Source organism: Cibotium barometz, chromosome 20 (genome assembly GCF_041138505.1).
Source record: "Cibotium barometz isolate CiBa-2024 chromosome 20, ASM4113850v1, whole genome shotgun sequence".
NCBI lineage: Eukaryota > Viridiplantae > Streptophyta > Polypodiopsida > Cyatheales > Cibotiaceae > Cibotium > Cibotium barometz.
The window spans coordinates 28,487,826-28,514,356 of NC_141065.1; the positions used below are offsets into that span (position 1 = coordinate 28,487,826).

The following is a 26,531-nucleotide window of genomic DNA, read 5'->3' on the forward strand; positions in this document are numbered from 1 at the left end:
TATCATCAGATACGTATTAGACCCGAGGATGTGCATAAGACAGCATTCCGAACCACGTTTGGGTTGTATGAGTTCTTGGTTATGCCCTTTGGTTTGACAAATGCGCCTGCCACATTTAACAGAATGATGGACAGAATTTCAGGCCTCATAGAGAGTTTGTGGGCACATTCTTTGATGATATGATTGTGCATTCACAAACTGAGGAAGAGCATAGAAGGCATTTGGCCATTGTGTTTGCAGAACTCAGAAACCATAGGCTGGTTGTTAATGGCAAAAAGAGTGAGTTCTTTTTGCAAGAGATACATTTCTTGGGGCATATTGTGTCTAAGCATGGAGTCCGTATGGATCCAGCAAAGGTGGAAGCAATTCTTAATTGGCCAGATTTGAGGACCATGCATGATGTACGCAGCTTTCTAGGATTGTGTTCCTACTACAGGCGGTACATACGGTACTTTGCTGAAATTGCTTCGCCTCTTCATGCCTTGACAAAGAAGGCAACTCCGTTTAGATGGGCTGATCCGGAAATTACAGCATTCAAAAAGCTCAAAGAAAAGCTTACTTCAGATCCAGTATTGGTGTTACCGGACCTCCGAAAGGCTTTTATTGTCCAGTGTGATGCATGCGGAAGTAGCATTGATGCATGCGGAAGTAGCATTGGTGCAGTTCTCATGCAAGAGGGACATGTGATAGCCTATGAGAGTAGAATATTGCAAGATGCCGAGAAGCATTTACAGGTTTATGAGAAAGAGATGTTGGCTGTAATTCACGCTCTTTTTACATGGAAACACTACTTGCTTGGGGCTGATTTCACTGTGCAGACAGATCATCAGACCTTGCGTTATTTCCTCACGCAAACTAAGCTTTCAGAGAAGCATATGCATTAGGCAAACTTTTTGTCTATGTTTCACTTCCAGATTGTGCATGTGGAAGGCAAAAAGAATGTAGTGGCAGATGCTTTGTCACGCAAGCCACAGGTCTCTGCAGTTTCACTTGCTTATCATCATGAGCTTGATGAAATGAAAGAGCAGTATGCCCATGATGAGGACTTTGAAAAGTTGTATGATCAGATGTCTGAGGGTCAGCGGCATGAGCACTATACTCTCAGAGATGGGTTTTTATTGATGCATGGCAGACTGTGTTACCAGGCCATTGCGCCTCAAGGTTATGATTGAAAGTCATGCTCCACCGTATGCAGGTCATAGAGGTATTGACGCCACGGTAAAAGCAGTGGAGACTTTCTTTTATTGGCCAACCTTGAGAAGAGATGTTGATGCCTTTGTGAGGCAATGCATCGTATGTCAGAAGGTAAAGTTTGACCGTCAAAAGACACCAGGATTACTACAGCCTTTACCTATTCCAGATAGACCTTGGGAGAGCATTGCCATGGATTTTATATTTGATCTTCCACGGACACAAACGGGTAATGATGGCATTTGGACTATCATATGCAGGTTCAGTAAGCAGGCTCATTTCATTCCCGTGCGTAAGACGATCAAAGTGGATCATATGGTGAAGTTGTTCATGGCAAACATCTTCAAGTATCATGGCTTGCCTACGTCTATCATTAGTGACCGTGATCCACGGATGACAAGTTTGTTTTGGAGAGGGTTGTTTGACAACATGGGTACAACTCTCAAGTTTTCATCGTCATTTCATCCACAAACAGATGGTCAGTCAGAAGAGGCTAACTCTACAGTATTGGATCTTCTCAAGTGTTATGTGTCAGAGCACAAGCAACAATGGGAAAAGTATCTTCCTTTGGTGGAGTTTGCATATAACAACACCGTTCATACCTCGACAGGCAAGGCACCTTTTGAGATTGTTTAAGGAGGGAAGAAGGTACCACCCATTTTGCATACAAAGGATAAGATCTTTGAGGCTGATCAGTATGTGGAAAACATGGATGAGGCTTATCGGAGAGTTAAGTTGGCACTCCAAAAAACTCAGCAGAAGCAAAAGAAAGCCGCAGACCGTCACAGACGTGATTTAGAGTTTGCATTGGGTGATTGGGTTCTTTTGCGCTTTGAAAAGGCTAGACTCAAGAAGATGAAGGGTAAAGAGCGCTTATTCCCTAAGTTGAGCATGCGTTATTATGGGCCTTTTCAGGTATTGGAAAAGATTGGTGAGGTAGCCTATCGTCTAAAGCTACCAGATCACTGGAGGATTCACAATGCTTTTCACGTGAGTCTCCTTAGACCTTTCCGTGGGGATGTGCCTGAGGATGTATCAGATGAGGCTCAGCCGGAAGTTGAGGAACTTGATGAGGTTCTGATTCCAGAGCAGATACTGGCACGTAAGGAAAGAAAGGTACGAGGTAAAGTTTCCCGTTGCTATCTTGTGAAGTTCAAGAACTATTCACTGATGGATGCGAAGTGGATGGAGGAAGGTGACTTAACAGATTCACCTCAGGTTTTGCAGCTTTATCTCGATGCCTTTGAGTTAGAGCCGACTCTTGTTGTGGCTCACTCAGGTTCAGCAGAGCAAGGGTCTGGAGCATTGCCTGATGCTCAAGAGGGGGGTAGCACCTCCACTCCCTTGATACAGACAGGCTCAGATGACATCTAGAGATCGCTTGGTGCAGTTTTTATCTCACCCGAAGGTACTGAGGCTGACAGTACATCTGTTTATGGGACTTCTATGATATATGTGTACTAGTCACATGGGATGTTGTGGTTATGTATGGTTCACAGTGGTATACAACTTGGACTACTACTACGCCATTGGTTTGCAGTGAATGATGTGGATACATGTGCATGGCTTAGAGAGATTGGGACGCTGATCTTGCCATATTGTATATTTCACTTTGGATATTTTGCTGTATCACCAGAATGCAATCGAGGACACTTGCCATTTTTCAAGAGGGGGGTATGTCATGGCCCTGTGAAAATGGAACAGCACAAGTGTGGGCATGGTGGTTGCTGAGTCAAAATATTGAATGATTCACATGAGGGGTGCCCGGACAGAGTTAATGATGTGTGGACATCCCTAGGTGTGAAGAGGGAACTAGAACATTAATATTTTAATGTTTTATTGAAGGTTGCCCCGAGGCCATAGTGGCCCCTAGAGAACTTTAATATTTATTAAAGTTGGGGCCCTAGGATTAATATGGGGAGGGGGCAACTCCACTTTTGGAGTGTAAGCTTCTCTCTCTACTCTATCTCTCTTCTTTTTGGGAAAAAACGTGGAGCATACGTGCTGTTGGAAAGCGTGGAAAAGCAAGAAGAGAGCTAGTCGGCTGCTGCAGAATTCTGGCTGCTGTTTTCTCTGTGCAAACCAGCCGTACAGCTCTGTACGGACAGAGCTGCTGTGCAGGTACACTCTCTGGTACAGGCTGCGCACAGGTGTTGCTGTGGGTACAACTGCTGGTACAGGCTGCGCACAGGTGCAGAACTGCTGCTACAGGTACAGCTGTACGGATAGCTGTACGGACAGGACTGAAACACTCTGACAGGAGCCGTACAGCAGGTACAGTCACTTGTACAACTGCTGACAGGTGGCTATACAGCAGGTACAGAACTGTACCATCAAGTACAGTTGGGAACAACAGGAGCAGCGCATCAGTATAGCTGCACGCGGCGTACTTTCTGGTACAGATAGAGCCGTACAGTTGCAGGCGGCGCTCTCCTTGGTACAGTGCAGAATTTTCAGGTCTGTACAGTAAAGTACAGCACTGAGGTGGATGCAAAGAGGAAGGTACAGACAAGTACACTCACACGTGTGAAGCAGGATTGCTGAAGCAAGTGTCTGCAAGTACAGATTGGTACCGTTACTTCCTCCGGTGCAGATCCACGAGCTGATTTTGGTAAGCTCTGCATCTATTCATCTATCTCTCTTTCTATTGCTTTATGTCTGTTGCAGATTTTGAGTTATCTGGCCCCTTGTGAGAGGAGGGGTATGGCAGATTGAAAAGGGTGGAGACAGAGGTTGAACAGTGAATGTATGTATGAGCTGAGATTTTGAATCATGTGCTTGAGATATGCCAGATGTATGCTCATGGCTGCACTGCTTAGTGGTCTTGGCTGATCAGAGGGAGGCACAATGTGTTGCTTTGAGACACAGATCTGTGTGTGTGAATCCTCTGTGCTAAGAGGTATTGTGGGCTGTCAGATTGGACATACAGGTGTAATCTCTCGGCTGATTTTGTTGTACTCAGCCTTTCATACTTTTGAAATTGAATAAAGAAATACCGCAAGGGGCACCAAGCTTTGGGGCCAACAGGTGTCGCTTTGTTTTCAGATTTGGGCACTCTAGCTCCAATCTATTTTTGTTTTCATATCTAGACTACAAGTGGACGGGTGACTGCTAGTCTACCGCACTTTGGTTTCTACCAGAGGCTGGTTTCAGCAAAACCACCTTACCATAAACAATCTCAAACGGAGCCTTTCCTGTAGATGCATGCACCGTGTGGTTGTATGCAAATTCCACAAGCAGTAAGTGCTTTTTCCAAGAAGACTACTGATCCACCACATAACATTTCAAGAGATCCAACAGAGCTGAATTGGCAACCTCACTTTGCCCATCCGTTAGGGTGATAAGCTGATGAAAAGTCCTTTTTGGTGCCCACATTATCAAATAAGGCCCGCCAAAAGAGACGTGTAGTCTTGGGATTTCTCTGTCAGAATATGCAGCGGAAATGACAACCAAACTTGGGTAGACAAGAGCAAGTAGACTGCAGAAAATAATCAGCACAAGAAACACAGAGAGATAGGTGTGTAAACTCTTCTCTATACACAAGATCCCGAAAAACTGAATGAAGAAGTGGTGGGGGCTGAAAATAGCAGTCGGCCAGCTACAGATGCCTACGCCTGAGCAAAGCAAGTCGGCCAGCACTCCTACAGCCCACGACTGATGTAGATCCAGTCGGCCAGCAATAGGGTGCTCCTGGCATCACCTGGCAGCCCTCCAACCACTAGGAAAAAATGGGAAAAATAGGGAAAAAATACGGGGAGTGTGGAAAAATGATATACGGGCGGGCACACCCACAACAGAGGCCCTGGTGTATACAAATAGACAGGAGATGACTTCTAACACCCCCTCTCAGCTCCTGGCTGTGTAACCAACCCCAGGGAGCTGGAGTGCCGCCTGAGCGTAGCCTGAGGTAGAGACTTCGTGAAGAGGTCCGCCGCATTGTCCTCCGTCGAACAATAAAGGAGCAAGATGTCACCCGCCAAGATCTTCTCACGTACAAAGTGATACTGTATCTCTATATGCTTGGTCCGGGCATGGAAAACCGGGTTCCGAGCAATAGCTATACAACTCTGGTTATCACACTGGATGACTGTGGGCTCCCTCTGTGGAAACCCCATCTCGCCTAGCAGCCTCCGCAGCCATACAACCTCACAAGCAGCACCACAAGCAGCCCAATACTCTGCCTCTGTCGAAGAAAGGGCAATAGTTGGCTACTTCTTGCTGCTCCAAGAAACTGCTCCTGAGCCGAGGGTAAAAGTGTATCCTGAAGTAGACCTCCTCGTGTCTGGATCTCCTCCCCAATCTGAGCCACTCCAACCTTGGAGCTTGACTCCATTCCCTACTGTGTAAAAGAGTCCCAGATCCTTCGTACTCTGCAGATACCGCAAGATCCGCAATCTTGCGTCCCAATGAGTCTTCAATGGAGTCTGCATAAAAGAGCTCAACAGCCCCACGGAGAAGCTCAAGTCCAATCTGGTGTTCAGCAACCAGATCAATGAACCAACCAACTTCCGGTACTGCGAGGCATCAACTGGCTCACAAGGATCTGTAACGGTTAACTTTGTGTTCGGGTCCATCGGCGAAGTAATAGGCTTGCAGTTCTCCATCCCAAAAGCCTCAAGCAACTCATGAACATACCGCTGCTGAGAGACGAAAAACCCCCTCTGGGTCTGCCAGATCTCCAATCCCGAGAAGAAGTGGAGTCAGCCTAAGTCGGTCATCTCAAACTCCTTTGACAAGGCAGCCTTCGTCACTCCTATGTGCTCCACATGACCGCCGGTGAGAATGAGATCATCCACATAAAGGATGATAAGTGTGACCATGCCGGGTTCCCGAAAGAGATACAGATTCGGATCTGCAACCGATCTCTGAAATCCAGTCCGAATAAAGAAGGAATCAATCTTCTGATTCCAAGCCCTGGGAGCCTGCTTAAGACCATACAAGGCCTTACGTAACCTGTAAACCACCCCTTCCGATCCTGGAACAATAAAGCCTGGAGGCTGCTCAACGTACACCTCCTCCTGCAGGTCACCATTAAGGAACGCCGATTTTACATCCATCTGGTACACGGGCCACCTCTGAGAAGAAGCAAGGGCAAGAACGGTCCGAATCGTGGTCATCCGCGCTGTCGGTGCAAAGGTATCCTCGTAGTCGATGCCTGGCCGCTGAGCATAACCCTTAGCCACGAGCCTGGCTTTGTGTTTGTCCACCGACCCATCAGCCGCGTACTTGGTCTTAAAGACCCATTTGACACCAATGACTGACCGCTTCGATGGCCTCGGTACCAACTCCCAAGTGTTGTTCTTCTCGATGGCATCAAGTTCCACCTGCATGGCTTCCCTCCAAGTATCTTGTGAAAGGGCTTCCTTTACGGAAGTGGGCTCTTTATCCCGCATGATACGAGACATCAGAGCATAGTTCACCGGAAGAAGCTCCGCCGTGTTGCTTTTATCTCGGACTCGATGTGATCTTCGAGGGCCGTCCTCTGTGGTCCACTCGGAGGGTAGCTCCGTGACACCTGACTCCCGAAGGGTGTCTAACAACCACCTAGGTACTCGAACAGATCGTGGAGCCTCCTGTGATCGCGGGGGCTCAACTCCAGCTGCAGGCTCAACCTCCTGAGATGACTGAGGTGGATCAACTGGAGTGGTAGACTGGGAATCATCATCAGACTCCTCTGGATCTCCAAGAAGTGGCGGCTCCTCGACAGTGGATGCTGGAACATGCTCGTCAAAGACCACATCCCGGCTGACAACAATCTCGTTCCTCTCTGGATCATACAACCTGTATCCCTTGGAAAGAGAGTTATACCCCACAAATACCAACTTGCGGGGCTTGGAGTCAAGCTTCCCCCTCTGCTTCTTCGGAATATGTACATACGCGTCACTCCCAAAGACACGGAAGTGCGAGACATCGGGTTTCCTGCCAAAATATGCCTCAAATGGAGTCATATGGGGTACAGAAGTCGTCGGAGAGCGGTTAATGGTATGGATAGCTGTTGCCACAGCCTCACCCCAAAGTGAGACGAGGAAGATCACGATGCTCCAGCATGGTCCTCGCCATCTCCACCACAGTCCTGTTCTTACGTTCAACAACTCCATTCTCCGAAGGCGATCCGGTATTGGCCAATTCCCTCTTGATGCCATGATCTGCACAAAACCGGAAAAATACAGTCGAGGAGAATTCACCTCCTTTGTCAGCCCTGAGAGTCTTGACCTGGAATCCAGACTCTTTCTCCACCATCACGTGCCAATCCTTGAACCGAGCAAAAGCCTGGTCCTTCTGGGAAAGAAAGTAGACCCACGTGAATCTGGTACAATCATCAACAAGCAGCATGAAGTAGAGAGATCCTCCCAAGGATGGTATCTGTTGTGGTCCACACAAGTCAGTGTGAATCAACTCCAATGGTTTCGAAGCCCGCCTGGAAGCCTGCCTAGGAAAGGATTCCCTATGCTGCTTACCACGTATGCAAGAACTGCAGCGTCCTTGCCTATTACCAACATATGGCAAGCCAACCACCATCTGGTCCCGGAAAGCGCGCCGCAAAGCATCCACATTTAAGTGGCCAAAACGAAAGTGCCACAAATCTTAGTTGGTGTAAGGTGTGACCAGGATACATTTGTAGTCCCGCTTTGTACACGGGTTGCAATCCCAATTGAAACCTTCTCTTCCTTTCCGCCTTGGTGACATGCATTAATGGAGACACCTCCAGAAGCACTTTCCAAAATTTTTGCAACTATGCATTCACCGTTTCCCCCTCATTCTGCTTCACCCAATCCCACTTCATTGTTATCTCATTCAATGCATTGGGAGACCAAAATTGGACATAGAACCTCTCCTTGAACTCTTCCCATGATCTAACGGGATTCGATGAGAGCTTCTCTGTGAGCCACCAATGGACAGTAATGCCTTTCATGAACATGCTTATTGCCGGCTCTGGATTTCTGAGTGAAATCCTCATCACTTAAAGCAATATCAAACTGGGCAATAAAAGCAAGCGCCTTTGATACATGATATGGATCAAACTTCACAGATTTGTCTTCGGCTTTTAAGTCACGAGACTTTGATGCATTAGCCTGCATCTTAACATGTTTTCCCGCATGTATGTCCATTGGGACAACCCCTATGACTAGCATCATTGTAGGAAGAAAAGGTGATGCAGTAGGCATAGATACATGTGCCCTATAAGCATGAGGCATGGTGGCTGGCCCCTCAACACACATTGGTGCATTTTCACCCATAGCTTCTCCCTCACAAGCACAGTGTCACTCATGAGTGGCATGAGAGATACGCAGAATACCTGCACCAGCACAAAATTGCAACCCATGTTACATGTATTGTGCATACACATTTTCAGCCAGCAATGGCATTTGACATACATTTTGACCATTGCCATAAACATTGCATCCTTCACAGGCTACATAAGGTACTCCTGCATGGCGTGAAGTCGTCGATGGCTCCTCTCTAATAGCATGAGGATTCATCCCCTTAAGGCTTAGACATATGTGTTTGTTCAAGTAACTATGGGGATACCAAGACATGTGGGATGGTAGCCTTTTTTGCATAGCCATCCTCGGTACGAGACAAGTATGCACGTGGTGCATCCCTCGGTTGCATGTGCAACTCTTGAGCAATCATTGCCATTGCATGATCCATAAAAAACTCAGCTTTCTTGGCCTTCAAACGATCATGTACCAATGGATCCTCGCCGCGCTAGAGCTTCAATTCTTCTTCTTGTGCATAAAGAAGAGCTTGCATACGAGTTAAGTTTAGCCCTTAAGGCTATGGACTCTTCTTCGCGCATTTTCTCTTTGCCAAGGGACAGCTGTCCCACATGTTCATGTTCCCTAATGTGCACCACATGAGTTTGCTCTTCCTGTAAAGCACTGGAAGCATGCATTTCATTGTCTCCATCTCTTGTGTTGACATCTTCGACATTCACTATATGGCTGTCCATAGTGTTCTAAGTGTAGAGATAGCTAGTGTTCACAGTGATCGTCTTTCAGAAAAGAAGCGAAAGAGAACCGTATGCTCTGATACCAATGTAACTTAGTTGGACACAATGCTAATCAATACATTTAAATACGCCAAGATTTAAAGGACAACATGCTCAATACAAGAAGTAATTTGCTGAATTGACAAGAGACGCACAATGAGCCGGAACAACCAGCCCCTCCCTCAAATAAAGCATATTAATCTTGGGAGAATCAAGTACATAGTTTCATGGGCATTTCTGACCAGATAGCAATGCATATGAATACAATACTGCAAACAATGTGGTTGTCGATGTAGACTTGCAACTCACAATACCCTGTCAAGTGCCCATGTTCCCTACCATCTACTCTCTATTGTTCCACCAACACATGGTAGTAACAATCTGTAAGAGAGCACGTAGCACAAGAAAACACTACACAGGGTATGTGAACATGGAGTCCTACAGCTCCCTCCTACTACTTGCTTCCATATTTAAACATCAAAGATTACCAATTGCAAGTAAAGTCGATGACAGCGGAAGTCTTCGCGATGGAAGCTCTTAGAGTGTTGAAATCTTCAATCTGTCGCGATTCTAGTCTTCAAGAGGATGAAGGGAACCTTGGAAAAGCTTGCCCTATGGTTCAACTTAAGAAAGGAAGGCTGAAATCAACGTTTTCAATAAAACGACCAGAAATTACAGCAAACAAAAGAGTTATTTTACTGAATTTCAGTCATTGAGAGAGTGTCGGAGAGTAAACACCACCTGGAAAAACTCTTGGAAGCTTGGAAAATACACTAGAAAGCTTGGATATGGAGTTGGAAAGGAGAAAGTGCAGAAAATACAACCAAAAGGCCTCAAGAAGGGGGGTGCCAACTTCTAGAGAGAGAGGGAAGAGAGATGATGAGATGTCCACCATGGTCCATAGGTGTCAAGTAGAGTGGACAAGTGACTTGTGGTGCAAGCTGGGATGGACACATGACTCGTTGCTCCCTTTGTACAAAGGGAATAAGCTCCGTGCGGTGAGCATTGACTTTTGTCCGCCTCGAGACATTAGTGTGTGCAAACACAGGACTGGTCATAATTTATAAGTTTTGGTCCCCCAAAGTGTGTAAACACTCAATTATAAATTAATGCTAAATCATAAGGCTAAGTTTATGACCAATACTTACCACCTGTCACATGCCACATAACCACGTCAACGGAGAGTTTCACATGCACGGTTCACGGTCAGGCGTCCCCTTACCCAGAACTACACATTGGTCAAGAAAGCATGAAAACAGCATGCAAATTCAATTGGAAGCAAGCACATAAAGATACTATGCAATGTAGCATTGGTATGGACAATCCCCGTTCATGAGCCTATACCAAAATAGACGTGTTCCAGGTAAGTACAGGAGGTACCAGACCCAATCCTCCAGGCATTTCTGGGCATGTACACTCAGGCATAAGTACCCGCAGAAAGCCAAATCCATAGTATCACATGAGTGGCATCAATCCCCGGCATTTGCAACTGCCATGGGCGCTAGTCCAATGTACATACATAATGAGAAAGCACGAGTGGACCAATTGGGTGGCCAAATGGTGACAAGTAGACTGAGGAGGTCTCCCTAGTGAAGTGGTATCTCAGGTGGTGATGGCGTGGTAAGGTAGGTGGATGAGTGGTGTACGTGCATGTGAGGGAGAAGGCCAAGTAGGCATGATCACCTGCCACACCAATGGGGCAGGGCAAGATGGTGAAGTATGAAATGAGCGGTATCAAGGAGAGAGATCCCATCAAGTATTCCACTGTACTGGCTCGATGTGTGAAGGGGTAGCAAGTGAAGGAGCTGGGAACCAGGCCACCTAGCCTGTAAAGGGGTAGCAGGTGAAGGGGCTAGAACCAGGCCACTGGGCTAGGCCATTGTAAATGACTAGTCCATGAGCCCCACCAAGCACGAGAGAGTACTCCCCGTAGTCTGTGCAGGTCACCATGTCCTGTCATGTCCACTCCAAATCCGTGACCACAATGTCTATCTCCTGATATATGGGATCATGTATCTCGAAGAGGGGTGCATGGGCACTGGCAATAGGGGCATTGAAATCTCCAGCAAGGAGGATATCCCCTAGTTTTGAGAATCTCATAATATCATCATATAGTGGGAGGTATGGGGACTTCCCACTAGTGGCATATTTGGATGTAGATGGTGCAAAGTAGCACACCACAAGGTAGATGTCACGGGCTCTCTATGAATTGATCCTAACCCATATGAATTGTGCATCCGCATCCCGTCTAATCACCTGTATCACATGCTGTAGCTCCTCCCTGTAGAGTATGGCCACTCCTCCCGAGCCTATAGTGTCTCCTACTGTACGAGACTGTGGACGGTGGATGGACTCTCATCTATATCCCCTCACCTCAGGTAGCCGACTCCTTTGGCACTGGTGTGTATCTGTATAAAGGATCGTGTCACGCTTTCTAAATGTGTCCTCAAACAAACCTACATCTATCAGCAGAGCTCCATTGCAGTTCCAGACCGCAATCTCTAGTGTGGTCCCGTAGGTCGCGCACCATCATGTAGAGCACCACTCCATGATAATCACCCACCCATCTCTGTAAAAGAGGGCCTTTGTAGGGTCCTTCCCCATGTATCATGCTTCCATGAAGGGGGGGGTCACCCATGACCCAGTATTGGGCCCACACTAGAGATTGCGGTTTGGAACTGCAATGGAGCTCTGCGGATAGATGTAGGTTTGTTGAGGACACATTTAGAGGGCGTGACAAGCAGAAGGCATCTCCTTTGTAGGGTCCTCCCCCATGCGCCAGGCTTCCATGAAGAGGGGGGGGGGAGCGGGGCGGGGGGGGGGGGGGGGGGGGGGGGGCGCACCCAGTATTGCATAAGGCTTCACCATCCTCCATCGGTGAGCCTTCTACCTTCAGCCCTGTGATCCTCACATTGAGGGCCTTCTGCCCACCCTTCTCGAGTTCCTTCCTTGTTCACAAGGCCTTCGTGGAGTCGGGTTCTGAGGTCTTCAACCTCTGAAAGTAGAGACAGTCCCCCTCTTCCTTTTTAAGATCCTGAATTGCTTCCATGAGTTTCTGGGCCTCTTCTTTATGCTCTTGCGAGGCTTGTCTGAGAGCTGAAATCTCTCGCAGAAGGGTTTCCACCTGCTTCCCATGTTGTTCCCTCATCTTTGCCATCTCCTCTTGGAGCTCAACTGTCTCTTTTTCCCATTGGTCATCCTGGAACACCAAGATGTCCTTGATGGCCTTTAGCACATCTCTGGTTAGAGTTCCCCGGCTGTTGGGTTCTGAACTCGTGTTTGCTTAGGCATCCAGCTTGTCCATCACTTTCTTTAGATCTCCCTGTAATCCGTCCCATTTGTTGGACCGAGTCATGATCCTGTGTATCCTTCGTCTGCATGATGCACGAAGTTGAGAGGGGGAGGCCTTTCACTTTCTGCACCTCAAAGAGAATCCCCTTGGAGGCAATAGGGGCTGCCTTGATGCCTTGGGGGTGAGAGAGAGAGAGACAGCAGAGAGAAAGAGAAAAAGAAAAAGAAAAGAAAAAACAGAAAATTATGTTGCTGCCTTGGGGGCCTGAGCAAGGGTGGGTGGGATAAGGGAGGCGGAGGGAGCCAGCAAAGACAGGAAATGTTTACAGACTAATGTGCAAGCCTGTAGGCTTGTTTTAAATGCATTAAAGAACTTATCACATGCATGGGTGAAAGAAAGAGATCTTTAAAATCATATGCACAAGCCTACAACCTCTCACATGGGCATGCACAAGATAACCAACCTAAAAAAGCAGTGCACAGCTTTCTCCACTCTGTTTTCATTTGCAGACTCTTTAAGATTGCTTCGAGTCTGTCCTAGTAAACCACAGCCCATGAGATGGAGGCGGGCACACCAGTCTCCCCTCAAGCTTTGCAATCCAAGCACTTCTACCTCATTGCATATATCATCCACAATGCGTAAGAAATCCTGACCATTAAACATGAACAGTTACTAGGTAAAGGATAAACCACTTAAAATAACAAAAGCTTCAGGTTACGGCTTTCTTGCACGAGTGTATAGTGACCTATGTACCTGCAAGGCTGTATACTGTCCATGCTGTAGCAGTGTTGCAGCCAAAGCAACAGAACGGCTGGAGAGTGATTGCCCAAGATTGCTACTCTCCCCCCACATGAGCCAGGAGGTGAAAGCCTTTGTAGTGAACAGAAGTCCATCAGAGGTTATTAGCCCTTTCGATTTCAAAAACAGCCCTTTCAACAGACTCTCTGAACATGCAGACAGCAGTATCTCTGATAAAGTCCTCTCTCCAGCTCCAAGGTGTCGGTTGTTGGGCTTCTCAGCAGCCACACAATCTGTCAAGAACCAAAGCAACCTTTATTCATATGCCTTCATCTCTTACATCTTAGATAAGAGCACAATCTTCAAAGGTCTTTGGCTGATGCACTGAGAGGAATCCTTTTCCCTCCAGCCTTACCTAGCTGCAAGGTTGAAAGGTGTAAACTGAAGTCCTCAGGAGGGGCTAATTCTGCAAAGCTGATGCTCAGCCAGTGCACAAGAAGACTGAGCAAAAGTATCTTTTTGACTTGCACGATAAGCTCCAGCTGAATCTTTGAAACCTCTTTGGTGCTGATACCCACCTAGCAAAAAAAAAATTACAAATGTTGCCTAAGACTAATAGAGAGTAAACCCCCCTCCTACGGGGGCTTCCCCAGGGATCAAATGATGATGCCAGAAATACAAGAGACAAACCTGCCCTTTGGATTTCATAATGTAGCCCAGTAACAACAGGAGATCTCTGGCAGCTTCAAAGTGTGTCCATGAGAGCTGAGCTGTTGATTTCAGAACCAACCTTTTGCTGATGATTCCATACTCCGATCCATCAAAAGCTTCTCTTGAGATGGAAATCCTGGTATCCTGCATGAGTTGACTAACATACTTCTCCATGTGGTCCAAAACTTTATTCCAGCTACCAACTGAGTCTCTTAGATGCTGCAGATCAAGAATCATTTGTAATTCAAACTTCCTGTGTCTCTGGCAATAATCAAGCTTCTTTCTCCTCCCAGCGTCCACTCCAAAATGAGAAGTCCCCATGGTAAAGATAGAATGGTCATATCCCACATCCAACAAGTGCAAAAAAATCGAAGAGACGTGAGACACTGAGACGTGTTTATTTCCCAATAAAGCTTGGCCAAAAGCGGAAACAGGTAACCTTCCCAACTGTCTTGAAATGGTTGATGTACACTTGAAAAGCGAGCCCAAAAAATCCCTTTCACTGCCATTCCCTGAGTCAAATCTTAGTGTTGACCAGAGAGGTTTTGTGCTACCTCTATCTGTGAGAACAATCAAATTCAGAATTCTTAAAATCCCAACTGAAGCTGGCATGAAGATTTTTATGGTGACAAGATAACAAATATAATCTGCCGGAAGCATCGGTACATAAAGCACAGCATTCAGAAAAGACTGGATTTGACCAGGATATGAGCATCTTGGACATGCTCTTTCTTGATTGATCTAAGACTCAGCATGAAAGCAAGGTTACAGCTGTCTTGGTCTGAAAACGTTTCATCTGACCAGCCAGAAAATCTTAAGAAGCAAATGGATTTCTGAGGGGTCTAGCATCTTCCATAGCAAGTTTTCTGCAGAGGAGAATGCTTCTTTACTACGTCATTCTAGAAGGGATGCTTTTGCTGCCTTGCCTTATCACGAAGACCTAGAGGCACACGAGTACCATGGACCAGAAAAGACTATTGGACTCTTGATAACATCATTCCAGCCAGGGCCCACTTTATCATGATCCATGGACCGAAGCCAACAGGAAGAAAAGACCAAAACTTTTTTTGAGAGAAGTGTTCCGTTGGCTTTAAAAGAATGATACTTGGATCATGGAAGGTTGTTTACAACTGGTAGAGTGGCAAAAAAAAAACAAACATTGGTAGTGAAGAAGACCAAATTTATATTACAAGGACAATGCATGGGAATTTTTGAAAGCCTTGAATAGGACCGCTGTAGCACTTCATTATTCAAGTATGTTCTCTTCAAGGAAGCAAGAATGTTTTTACTGTGTATCAGTGGAAGCTAGTTAAAGAATGAAGCTAGGGCATGTACATTAACACTATGACACCTCAGAGTATAATCTCACCTAGATAAAGCTTCTCAAAGTCGCTTAGAGACCGTTTGATAGATAAACACTGCTGCCTGATCAGGCCTATGCTTCCTGTATAGCAGTCAAGCATCAGACCATATGGTCTGTTGCTTTGTTTCCATGATATAAAATAATCACTACAAAACGCCTTCCACTCCATGAGGTAATCCAGCTTGTCATCCCTGATGTTCTGAAAAGCCACCGAAGTATAAGAAGCAGACCACCTTAATCTTGTTGAAATCAATAAAGCTCAAACCAATACCAGAGTTCCAAGTAAGCCAACAGGTCAGAAGGCTTACTTCTCCCTCTACGGCTGCTAAAATCTCCTTCCGAACTCCATCCCTTGTGAACATCAGAAAATGTGGCTCAGAAATTCTCCTTTTATGTTTTTCCAACACTTTATGTAGAAGGTGTTGTTGGAAGACCCCAGGTTGCAAGATTCTTGAAAGAAACAGTTCTGAAAGTGGAAGCTGCAGCTCAGTCTGAGACATCGAAACAACCCCACCCCCCCCCCAACCCCCCAAAAAAAAGGAAGTTAAGCTTAAAGTAAGCAGGATAAGATCTAGCATACAGCCTTGTTAAGAAAGACAAGAGGATCTTTTTACATGCTGGGTTTTGACAAACACAGAACCAAGAAAAATTAGGAAAGAGATTGCCTTCACGCTGGCAGTGGTGCTCTGTCGGAAAAGAATGAGATCCTCCCAATTATCACTGGGCTTTTGAAAAAGCTGATCCTCCAACTCAGCTTCTAAAAGTTCACAGTGTTCCAGCAGCTCCTCCCTACCACATAATCCTTGTTCAGAAAAGAAAAATATCCGGATTCGAAATAACGAGTTAGGCACTGATACTATAATTCCAAGATTCTCTTATCAACCCAGGACTGGCAAATTCTGGTTGCTATTCAAAAAAATAGAAAGCAAATAAGTGTTACTTGAAACTAAGAATGCAATGACAAGCTAATAGCCCATTCCAAGTTCAAAGGGCACCTCACAGAAATGGCTTGTTCATAGGTACTGATTTGACTCAACTGATGTGAAAGATAAGCCTTGGTCGAAGAAATTGAGCATGAAGTAGTGGGTGATGTCAGGCAATGATGACAATAAAAATCATCTGCCGCTCTGCTTTTCAAATCCCTCCCATTCATTTTTCTTCAGACTTCACACATGCGTGCATAGAGAAAAAAAAAATATAAACTATCCCAAATAGCCCTTTTACCTGTCCTTTTAAATGCTGCACATAACCACTCTTTTACAACACCACCCACACCCAAAAGAATGTTTAAATATAGCCCCAAGAATCCACCACAGCAGGCAGCGGACAGTGAATCAAAGGCGGCCACGAGTGTTTGCCTTCTTTGTCTAATGCTTATTTCTTGCCCAAGCTTATTGTTGTCTTGCTCTGGCACCGAGAACAAAAGCTTCTTTTCAATATTGAAAAGTCCTCAATTAAGCTCTTCACAACACTGTTTTCAAAAGTGGGCAACGATGACCTCCCACTCTCTATCCTCCAGCACTGGGAGCTCTTGAAGACCGGCCTTGGGGCAGCGGCCTTGGGGCAGCCTTCACAAGGTTATGGCCACAGATATCCTTCCAACGCACTTTGCAGAAAGCTTTATACACTTGATCTCTTTTTTTTGGGGGGGGGGGGGGGGGAGGGGGGGGGGAGGATTGGCTAGTGATCAAGCAATGGTGCCCTGTCATCCTACTTGAAACCACATATGAAATCCTCGCCAAAGCGATCAGCTGTCGCCTTCAACCTTTCCTCCCCAACATGATCCATGGTAGCATCATCCAGGATACTCCTTGGAGGCGACAACAGCAGCACAGATATGCCAATAGGAATTAAAAGTTTTTCCGCTGGACTTCAAGGCAGCCTATGACCAGGTTGATTAAGCTTTCTTGGAGGGCATTATGATCCAAATGGGATTTTCAGCCTCTTGAGTAAGGGGTGTGTCGTCCCCCCACTTCTCTGCCCGCAGCCAATTACTTATTCAAGAAGCACAAAGCGAGCGAAGGAGTACCTTTCTCTCCTCCCGATAGGTGGTGCTATCGGGAGAGTGATGGAATCCCCCTCCACCGCCGCTTCGGTTCTTGCTCGGGTGACCGGGATTCCATCCCTTCGTATCTGCATAGCCTCTTCGGAGACAGTGTCTCATGCCATATCTCTTCCTTGCCTCTAGGGAGCCCCTATTTTGCAAAGAGTGGAGTACTCTGGCCTCCCCCCCCCCCCCCCCCCTTTCCGCCTCTCCAAAGCATTCCCAACGCCCTCTGGCTGCACGTGACCCAAAGCAGAGGTAGGCAGCGAGTTCAGTCCACCGCCTAATTCATTGTTTCTCGGAACCGATAGAGATGACCATCTGAAACCGGCCTTCAAAAATCTGACCGGCGGTGAAACAAACACTCACACACAAAACACTTCATCACCCATGGGGACCTGGAAAAGGAAACAAACAGGGGGAGCTAGAGTGCTCTTGCAAATAGTACAAAGACACCGATTGGTCCCAAAACATAGTGGCGCCCCTTGCAGTATTTCTTTATTTGAACAAAAATGAGTACAAAGTACAACTTGTCGAATCCTTTATCAATAGGATTCCTTTTAGCTTTTGACCCAAGACTTTCCCAATAAAAACTCTCGCTTAGTATAGCAAAGCATTCTATAGAGAAGGCACACCCGTACGACACCTCCCTGCTTGAAAAGGTTTTCTCCATCTCAACCATGGATCCCACGAACCCTTTCCCAAACAACAGTAGGGCTGTACCAAACCATATGTCCTTCCTATAGTCACAGCCTGCATGTAACCTCGAGATAACTAGAACCTGTTCACATGAATCCAAAGACATGCTTTCCACACGAAACCAAAGACCTATATCTGATAAACCATAGACCTGTATCCCATAACCATAGGCTTGTTTCCTCGATACCAAAGTCTTGCTTCTTCTCGAAAGACCAATGTCCTGTTTCCATGACAGATAAACCCACATTTGCACCATCCAATCACACACATAAGATAGAGGATGTGTTAAGCCGTCCCTGAATACACCTAAGTCCAAGACGAAGAGCAACACACATCTCTTCCAAGAACATCATCCTGTGCTTCTTAACTTGATCCTCTGCATCCCAATCTCAAAAAATAAAACCTACTTGCGAAGAGAGAGAGAGAGAGAGAGAGAGAGAGAGACCCCTTGGCTGTTAGCACCTCGGTGCCTCCTTCAGCTAACCTTCTTTAAGAGAGAGAGAGAGACCCGCGCTGGTTGCTTCCTCACATGCAACCACCTGGCGTAGAGGGCCTCCCATCTGACACCCGTTTGGCTGCCCGACTGGCTGCAAAGAAACTCCTGCCTGACGCCTGGCTGGCTGCCCATTGCTGGTTGCCTGTCTGGTTGCCTGCTTGGCTGCCCTATACTGCCCATTGCTCCCCGGCTGTCGTCCATACGTAGCAGCAGTAACACCTGGCGGCAGCAACACCCGGCTGCAGCACCAGCACCCCATGCATAGCAGAGCCTAGCAACAACAGCACCTGGTATAAACCATCCAGCCACCCCCACACAGCGACCTTCCTCTTCAGCTCGCCACCCTTCTCATTTTAAAGAGGAGATGCGTTTTTTTCTCAAAAACGCCAAAAGCAAAGGTTTAAAAAAACGTATGCTTTTCAAAAATATAATAGTAATATTTTAAGCATCAAAAGTTATTAAACCTTATAAACTTAAAAATTTCTTTTGTCCCCTTTCACACTTGGGTTGGCCACACTTATGAGTTTTCCTTTTCATATTAACTGATGCCTGACCACACTGTCCATCCCGTGCCCATGCCCGTGCCCACCTGCATGTTGTCCAGAGGGAAAAACACAAGGTCGTAACACCATCGCTCCCCGTCGAAGAAACTTGTATGTTCGAGGAGACAGTGGCTCCCATTCAGATTTGTGTAATGTCTCACCACTCTAGGCCCTCCACGCAAGAGAGTGGCGCGATTATCTTCTCCTTCCCCATGAGTGCAGCACCGAGGATGGAATGGGATACAGAGTCGGTGTTTGCCACCATCCAAGGGCAAGCGCTCGATCTCTCTCATCATTTACATGATCACCGCATCACCGATGTGCTTACCCATCTTTGGCCCTTGGCTCAGATGGAATTGGGAGGCTCTAGCCGTAGAGAATAAAATGGGGAGGTGGTGTCCTCCAGCTTAGAGGTGCTCCTTTTTGTGTTCCTTCATATCTGAGTAGTTGTACCCCTTCCCCCCTCCTACAGATACCTACTCTGTGATGGGTGGAGCCCAGATTATGCTTATTCCCGTGCTCAGACAAAGTGGCGTCACATGAAGGACAAAATCCATGCCCACCTCGCACGTCTTCGCCCCAAGACCAAATGTGACTACTCCTCGTCGAAACCCACGCCCAAGACTCTTCGAGTGGATGGCAGTTCCGATAGTTCCGCTTCCCACAAAGATTAGATATGCAGATTGTCTGATGGAACATTTAGGGTTTGGGGAGGCCTCAGTGCTTTCAAAGGCGTCGAATCCCTAGAGGAAAGCTTCATAGAGCACCAATTGGGGGACCCATTGATATCCTCTTCATCCAGGAACACCATCTTTTAGAGGGACGTACCCACTGTTGCGGGAAGATACTACCAGGCAAGAGCCACACTTTTTGGTCTCCCTCCTTTGGCCCCTCCGGGACGTAAGGGGGAGTAAGTATTTCTATCAGTGAGCAATAGTAGGCTCAAGCATCATTGCCACTGGTCGGTCCAGTGGGTGACCATCAGGATTGGAGCGAACTGTGTGGGCTTTTTAAATGTATATGCGCCGAATGCAAACAGAGCCACCTTCCGAGTACAGTTCGTCAGTCCCTTCCACATGCTAACTTTTGGTGTATGGGTGGGGACTTTAACACATAAGAGGACAGACTCAGAGGAGGCATGGCTACAGTTTCTGGCATGGAGTACTCTTCTTGGGAGGAGCTGATCCTAGCTCTTAGGGAGAAGGACCCTTGGCATTTACCAAAGTTTGGACACAGCCCCAAGAGTCTGTGCTTCTCGAGGTCTGACAGGAGGACCATCGGCCCCAACCTATCCAAACTTGATAGGTTCTATCTGGATGAGTGGGCTTGCCGTTCTGGGGGCATGATTGGTATCCTAGCACGCACATGATGCAAAGAACTCCATGCACAAAAATATGCCTGATTTTCAAACTGAGAACGTCCTTTGCATGGTGACTCGACCAGTCAAGCTTCCATGCAAGTTGAGGTGTAGCCTCTACATCGCTCGCATTGTAAATATGTCTATACAGACAATAAACAAGGCCTTTATGATGTGAATAAATGGAGGTTGCTTTGGTCATATGTAAATACTATGCATCCTCATGTGGTTTGTTTACAAGAGCATAATCAACATGGTTTTGCTGGAAGACAAGGAGTCTTCTCTGGATATCAAATCTTCTATGCAAGATCTCGAAATTTTTCTAGTACCCTCATAATGGTTAAGCATGATTTGCAGCGTGTATTAGCCCACAATGATCCGAATGGCTCTTGGCTTGTGGTACAATGTATGATTCAAGGAGAACTCTATGAATTTGCAAGTGTTTATGCTTCGCAAACTTCAGCATATAGAGCTGAGATGTGGCGCTCCTTACGTGTGTACCCATGGATTTCGAAATCTTTCATCACAAGGGATTTTAATAATTCACCTAACTTTCATGATGACACCTCTGACCGCTCTCATATGATGTCCTTTGAAAGGCAAGATTGGATGCAGACAATGACTTCTTTGGATGCATGTGATTTGTGGACACAGCTCATGCCATAGTCAAAGAGTTATACTTTTCATCATAATGTTGTTTTTCATTACTGGGCACGTTTGGATAGATGGTACCTTCTGAATGCTGCTCAATATGTTGCATACACATGTAAGATGTGTGTTGATCATACATTGCGCATTTCTCATTATTCGCCGGTATGCCTTGCTTTGTACTTTGGCATGGCTGACAATGATTGTCCCTTACCTCATAAAAGATTGCTCATGATTAATAACAGTTGTCACATGCTCTTTTTGTTGATTTGGTACATACAGCTGTGCATCTTCTTCTCATGCACATGCAAGAGGATATAGATTTTGCTTGATTCAGCTTTGTACGGCAAATGCAAGCTGTGATGCAGGACTATGGAAGGTGGTATATGGGAGAGCACAAAAGACAAATTGAACAAGCAAAATTGGCAATACAAGAGTACACTGAAATCAACCATTCTTAAGAGCTGAATAATGATGAGCAACAACAATTGTTAACACAAGGTGAAATTTGTCTTCGTCATGATGATGAACGTAAGCTTAATAAATGGTAAACTAGGGCAAGGTAGAAGCCATTGCTTGATAAAGGCTGCTCATCAAAAGCATTTTTCAAAGGTCTCCATGCTTTCAGGTGTTACAACCCTGTGTTTTTTCCTCTCGACAACAAGCAAGTGGGCACGGGCACCGGCACGGGACGCACAGTGTGGACAGGCATCAGTTGAATGTGAAAAGGAAACCCATGTTGGTGGCCAGCCAAGTGTGAAAGGGGACAAAAAGGAACTTTAAAAGTTATAAGGTGTTTAAACCTTTGATGCTAAAAAATATTATTATTTTTATTTTGAAAAGCATGCGTTTCTTTTAACCTTGGCTTTTGGCGTTTTTGAGAAAAAGCGCATCATTTTCCTTATAAATTGAAGGGTGGCGAGCATGAAGGTGGCCGTGTGGAGATCGCCGTGTGGGAGTCGCCGGCTGGATTATACCAAGTGCTGCTGCACGTTTGGCTACAGGCGGTGGGTGGTGCTGCTGCGCAAGAGCCAGGCGACTGCTGCTGATGTTGCCACCGCCAGGAGCTACTGCTAGCGCCGCCACCAGGAGCTGCTGCCACCGCCAGAAGCAGCTATTGTTGCCGCTGCTAGTGCTGATACTGCCGCTGCTGATACTGCACTGCTGCTACAGCTGCCGAGTGATGCTGCTACTGCTTTCGCTGGTTGCTGCTGGGCGCTGTCAGGTGGGCTGTGAACAGCTCTAGGCACCACATGGATTGCTGCCAGCGACCAGATAGGTGGGCAGCCAGGCAAGCGACCAGATAGGTGGGAAGCCTAGCAAGCGATCAGTTAGGCAGACAGCCAGTTGAGCAGTTAGGTAGACGCCAAGTGTGGGAAGGCGGTGCAGAGGATGGGCACATAGCAGTAAAATTTGGCCAAGTACTGGTGGACGTGGAGCAGGTTACTTGCATGTGACAGCCAGGCGGGTTGCATCATGGAGCAAACCGCATCGCTGAGGCATCTCCATAGCCAGACTGGACAGGCTTAGACCAGCATGATAGAAGCGGGTCTATGGGTTTTTGGCATCGTGATTGGATGGTGCATATGTGGGTTTATCTGTCATGGAAACAGGACTTTGGTCTTTCGAGAAGAAACAGGACTTTGGTATCGAGGATACACGACTATGGTTTATGGATACATGTCTATGGTTTATCAGATACAGGTCTTTGGTTTCGTGTGGAAAGCATGTCTTTGGATTCATGTGAACAAGTTCTAGTTTTCTCGAGGTTACACACAAGCTGTAACTGTAGGAAGGACATGTGGTTTAGTACAGCCCTACTGCTGTTTGGTAAAGGGTTGTGGGATCCATGATAGCGATGGAGAATACCTTTTCAAGCAGGGAGGTGTCGTACAAGTGTGCCTTATCTATGGAATGCTTTGCTGTAATAGCGAGAGTTCTTATTTGAAAAGTCCTGGGTGAAAAGCTAAAAGGGATCCTATTGGTAAAGGATTCAACAAGTTGTACTTTGTACTCATATTTGATCAAGTAAAGAAATACCGCAAGGGGAGCCACTGCGTTTTGGGGCCAATCGGTGTCCTTCTACTATTTGCAGGAGCATTCTAGCTCCCCTGTTTGTTTTCCTTTTCCAGGTTCTCATGGGTGATGAAGTGTTTTGTGTGCGAGTGTTTGTTCCACCGCCCGTCAGATTTCTGAAGGCCGGTTTCATCAGGCAAAAACAATGTACTACAAGAGTCAAAAGAACATATGGTACGTGGACATGCACACAAAACACAGCTTGCAGACGCTTGCAATGATTACTTTTCTCACATTTTTGTTGCTCCTCTCCCCTTTCAAGAGAGGCTCTTGATGCGCGAGAACTTTTCTTACGTTGGGTTATGCCTATGATCTATCATTACATGCCAAGAGGCTAACAATATGGATGAGCCCTTCATGGATATAGAAGTGGATGATGCTTTGAAAGACCTAAGTAAATGGAAGTCTCCAAGTTGGGATGGTTTGACGGTGGAGTTCTTTCAGATGTTCTAAGACATTTTGAGATCGCCAATTTTGCTTATGGTGAATCACTGCTGCAATGTTGGATTCTTGCCATCCTCATGGAAAGAAGGCCTATTGAAATTACTGCCCAAAAAAAAAGCTCCAGATCTGTGTCTTGTTCACTTGAGGCCAGGCAGGTGTCTCATGTGAAGGGGCCAGTATTTTGCATAACATGGACGGGAGCTAGACTGGTGCCACCCGTGTATGACCTGGACTGTGTTCTATCCATGGGATTGTCACGCCATGGAAGAGCCAGTATTTGTGCCGTGTCGGAGTCTACTCCTACTTGACGGGATCGGTTTCACAAACTTAGAGGTCCATAAAAGACGAAAATAATAATAAGAAAAAGCACCGCATTATGACGCAACTTGCACGGCAAGTTTTGTATCTAATTGTAGCTTGTAGAGCAAGCATCCGTCCGAAGCTTTCACGAAAAGCTTTGACGATCAAATCTTGCTTACGACTCAGACACAACTACCTGTTTGCTCTCAGAAAGAACCTGTTTTATTGTTTTAGATGCAGTTTGCCTGAACTGTCCTAACTTTTGACTCAGACCTCCGATTGACAAACCGTTTTGAAAGGATTCACCAACACTGTACCATCTATGCACCAGCACCTGGTTTTGGTTTTAAGGACGCGATTAAGAAACAATTCTAATTACAACAAGTGGAGCTATAAAATCATGTAGGCAACATATAGTCAAAGAACCAATCAACCCTACACAAAACTGTTACCAAAGATCAATCTTGTAAGACATGAAATCATAATCATAAATTGAAAAAGAGGACATAGACGCTTCCCTTATGCTTAGAATCACTCTGATACCATGTTGAAAGAGGAAGAGAGACGAGACAAGAGACACCACATATGCTCCACAAGAATGAATCATATTCGTCACAAGTCACATATATATAGTCAAGACCTAGAGTGAGTTAGGGCTAGCTATATATAGCTCCAACACGCGCCTCCGATGCCAAGTAATAATAGCTCTGATCTGGCGATGGTGACGATGCCATGATCGGGATCCTGGTGGGTGTGGCCGACGAGCACGACATAAGATAACTGCTCTATCATTGGTGACTCCCTGGGAGCGTGGTCGGTGCCCTGATGGCCCAATGGAGGGATATCAGGAGGTGTGTGGGCTGGGTTGCTGGTGCTGGTGCCGAAGAAATCTGTCAGGGTCCTCTGTCTAGGTACATCATGGCTCGGCCTCCTGTCTCCTAAGAGGGTCTCTCTGTGTCTCCTGAGCTCAAGTAGAAACAATCCCAGGCATCTCTGATCCTCAAACTCCATGACCCTGCGTAACGGCCCAAAACCCTCTCGAAAGAGGCAGTGATATCTCCCTCGGATCTCACAATAGACTATTCATCGGCAAATGTAGTGTTCCTCTATCTCTACCTCCTGGTAGCATAGCTGACAAATGCGGTCATCCATGAGCTGATGCACATATCGCCCTGTCTCAATCCACAACTGGTGTGATGAGGTCCAGATCTCTCCAATGGCACAACGTATCCCATGTGATAGGCGTACATCCATGTACATCGGGCAGGTGATAAAATCATCCGGTAAGAGGTGTAGAAAATGGCTCTTGTAATGAGCCATTTTCATGCCCAAGGGCTCAAGGGGGCTAGTCCATGTCCTCTCTGTGTCCACTCTGATGATATCCATCCTGATCACGCGGTTTTGCTCTAAGTGGGTGAGATCCAAAAATGGACAATCCAGACTGTACTGAAAGGATGGTAGTGCCTCTATCCGCAAACCATGTGGGTCAAACCATGATCTCATCTAAGCATACCAACAATGAGTATCTCCATCCTCTGCCAACTGTATGGATGAGGTCAATGCCAATCGGAAGTACCTCTGCTCAGGGAGCTCCCATAGCCGTTGTAAAAAGGTAACTGCCTGGAATAGGGCCTCGGTTACTACTGGTGGGACACCCAGCTCAGCCCGAACAATCTCATGTGGTACTGATGATTTGCTCCAAATCATGCGACAATCATCATAATCAGTGGTCTCTCCATTTGCCTCCATCCCTCATCTGTCCCTCTCTGAGATCTGTGATGTATACTGGGCCCCCAAATTGGAGCTCCGTACAGGAAGGTCGGTGTGACAAGCGTATCAAATAGCCACAATTTGGTGCGTGGCTCCTAAAACTGTACGTGTGCACACTGCCTCTCAAGTGCCCCCAAGGCTGCATGCCCTCGAGCTAATCTAGCTGCTGCTGCCTCCTTCAGGGAGAAACGCGGTCCTGTGAAAGTAACTCCCAAGTAGACATATGACCTGACATACTCTACCGGCTCCCCTCGGAAAGTGAACTGAGGCTCTGATCTCGTCACCCATGCCTGTGTGGTGTTAAACACCATAACCTTGGTTTTCCCATGGTTCACTGTCAGATCTCTATCCGCACAGAAAGCCTGTAATGCATCCACGTGTCTCTGTAATCCCTCCGGAGAGTCTGAGATTAGAACAATATCATCAGCATATAACAAGATGGGTATCAACACCCCTGCCAGGCATGACCCTGGGCCTCCCAATCTGTCTACATAATCAGAGACCGCATCAATGTACAGTCCAAAGAGGGTAGGCGATAGCGGGCATCCCTGCTTCACCCCTATCGTGTTGGTCACCCTATCAGATAGTCCGCTTGGAGCTCGGACTCTGCCTGTCAGAGACTCATACAAAGCATATATCCCCCACTACATATCCTCGGGTACCTCAATGTCATGCAATCTGTGCATAAGCCTGGCATGTGGTGCGGTATCAAAGGCTTTGCGGAAGACCACAAAGCAGCAGTATATACTTCTCTTCTGTGCCTTGCCCTCTTCAATAAGTGCCCTAAGTGTCAGTATGTGATCCAAGGTAGTAAATCCTCTCCTGAAGCCAGCCTGTCCATGTGCTCGATGACCATGCCTCTCTGCC

General features: G+C 46.6%; 1 protein-coding gene across 1 annotated transcript in view; it reads right to left on the reverse strand.

Moving 5' to 3' along the window:
* Window positions 1–26,531, reverse strand: part of SAR1 (SUPPRESSOR OF AUXIN RESISTANCE1) — a 140,351-nt gene that overhangs the window by 90,851 nt on the left and 22,969 nt on the right. Inside the window, exons 9-15 of the mRNA XM_086814697.1 lie at window positions 15,954–16,077; window positions 15,597–15,779; window positions 15,295–15,487; window positions 13,905–14,485; window positions 13,630–13,792; window positions 13,230–13,507; window positions 12,940–13,124 (exon numbers count right to left, since the gene is read on the reverse strand). Coding sequence (XP_086670823.1) covers window positions 12,940–13,124; window positions 13,230–13,507; window positions 13,630–13,792; window positions 13,905–14,485; window positions 15,295–15,487; window positions 15,597–15,779; window positions 15,954–16,077 — 1,707 coding nt within the window. The remainder of the gene's footprint in view (window positions 1–12,939; window positions 13,125–13,229; window positions 13,508–13,629; window positions 13,793–13,904; window positions 14,486–15,294; window positions 15,488–15,596; window positions 15,780–15,953; window positions 16,078–26,531) is intronic.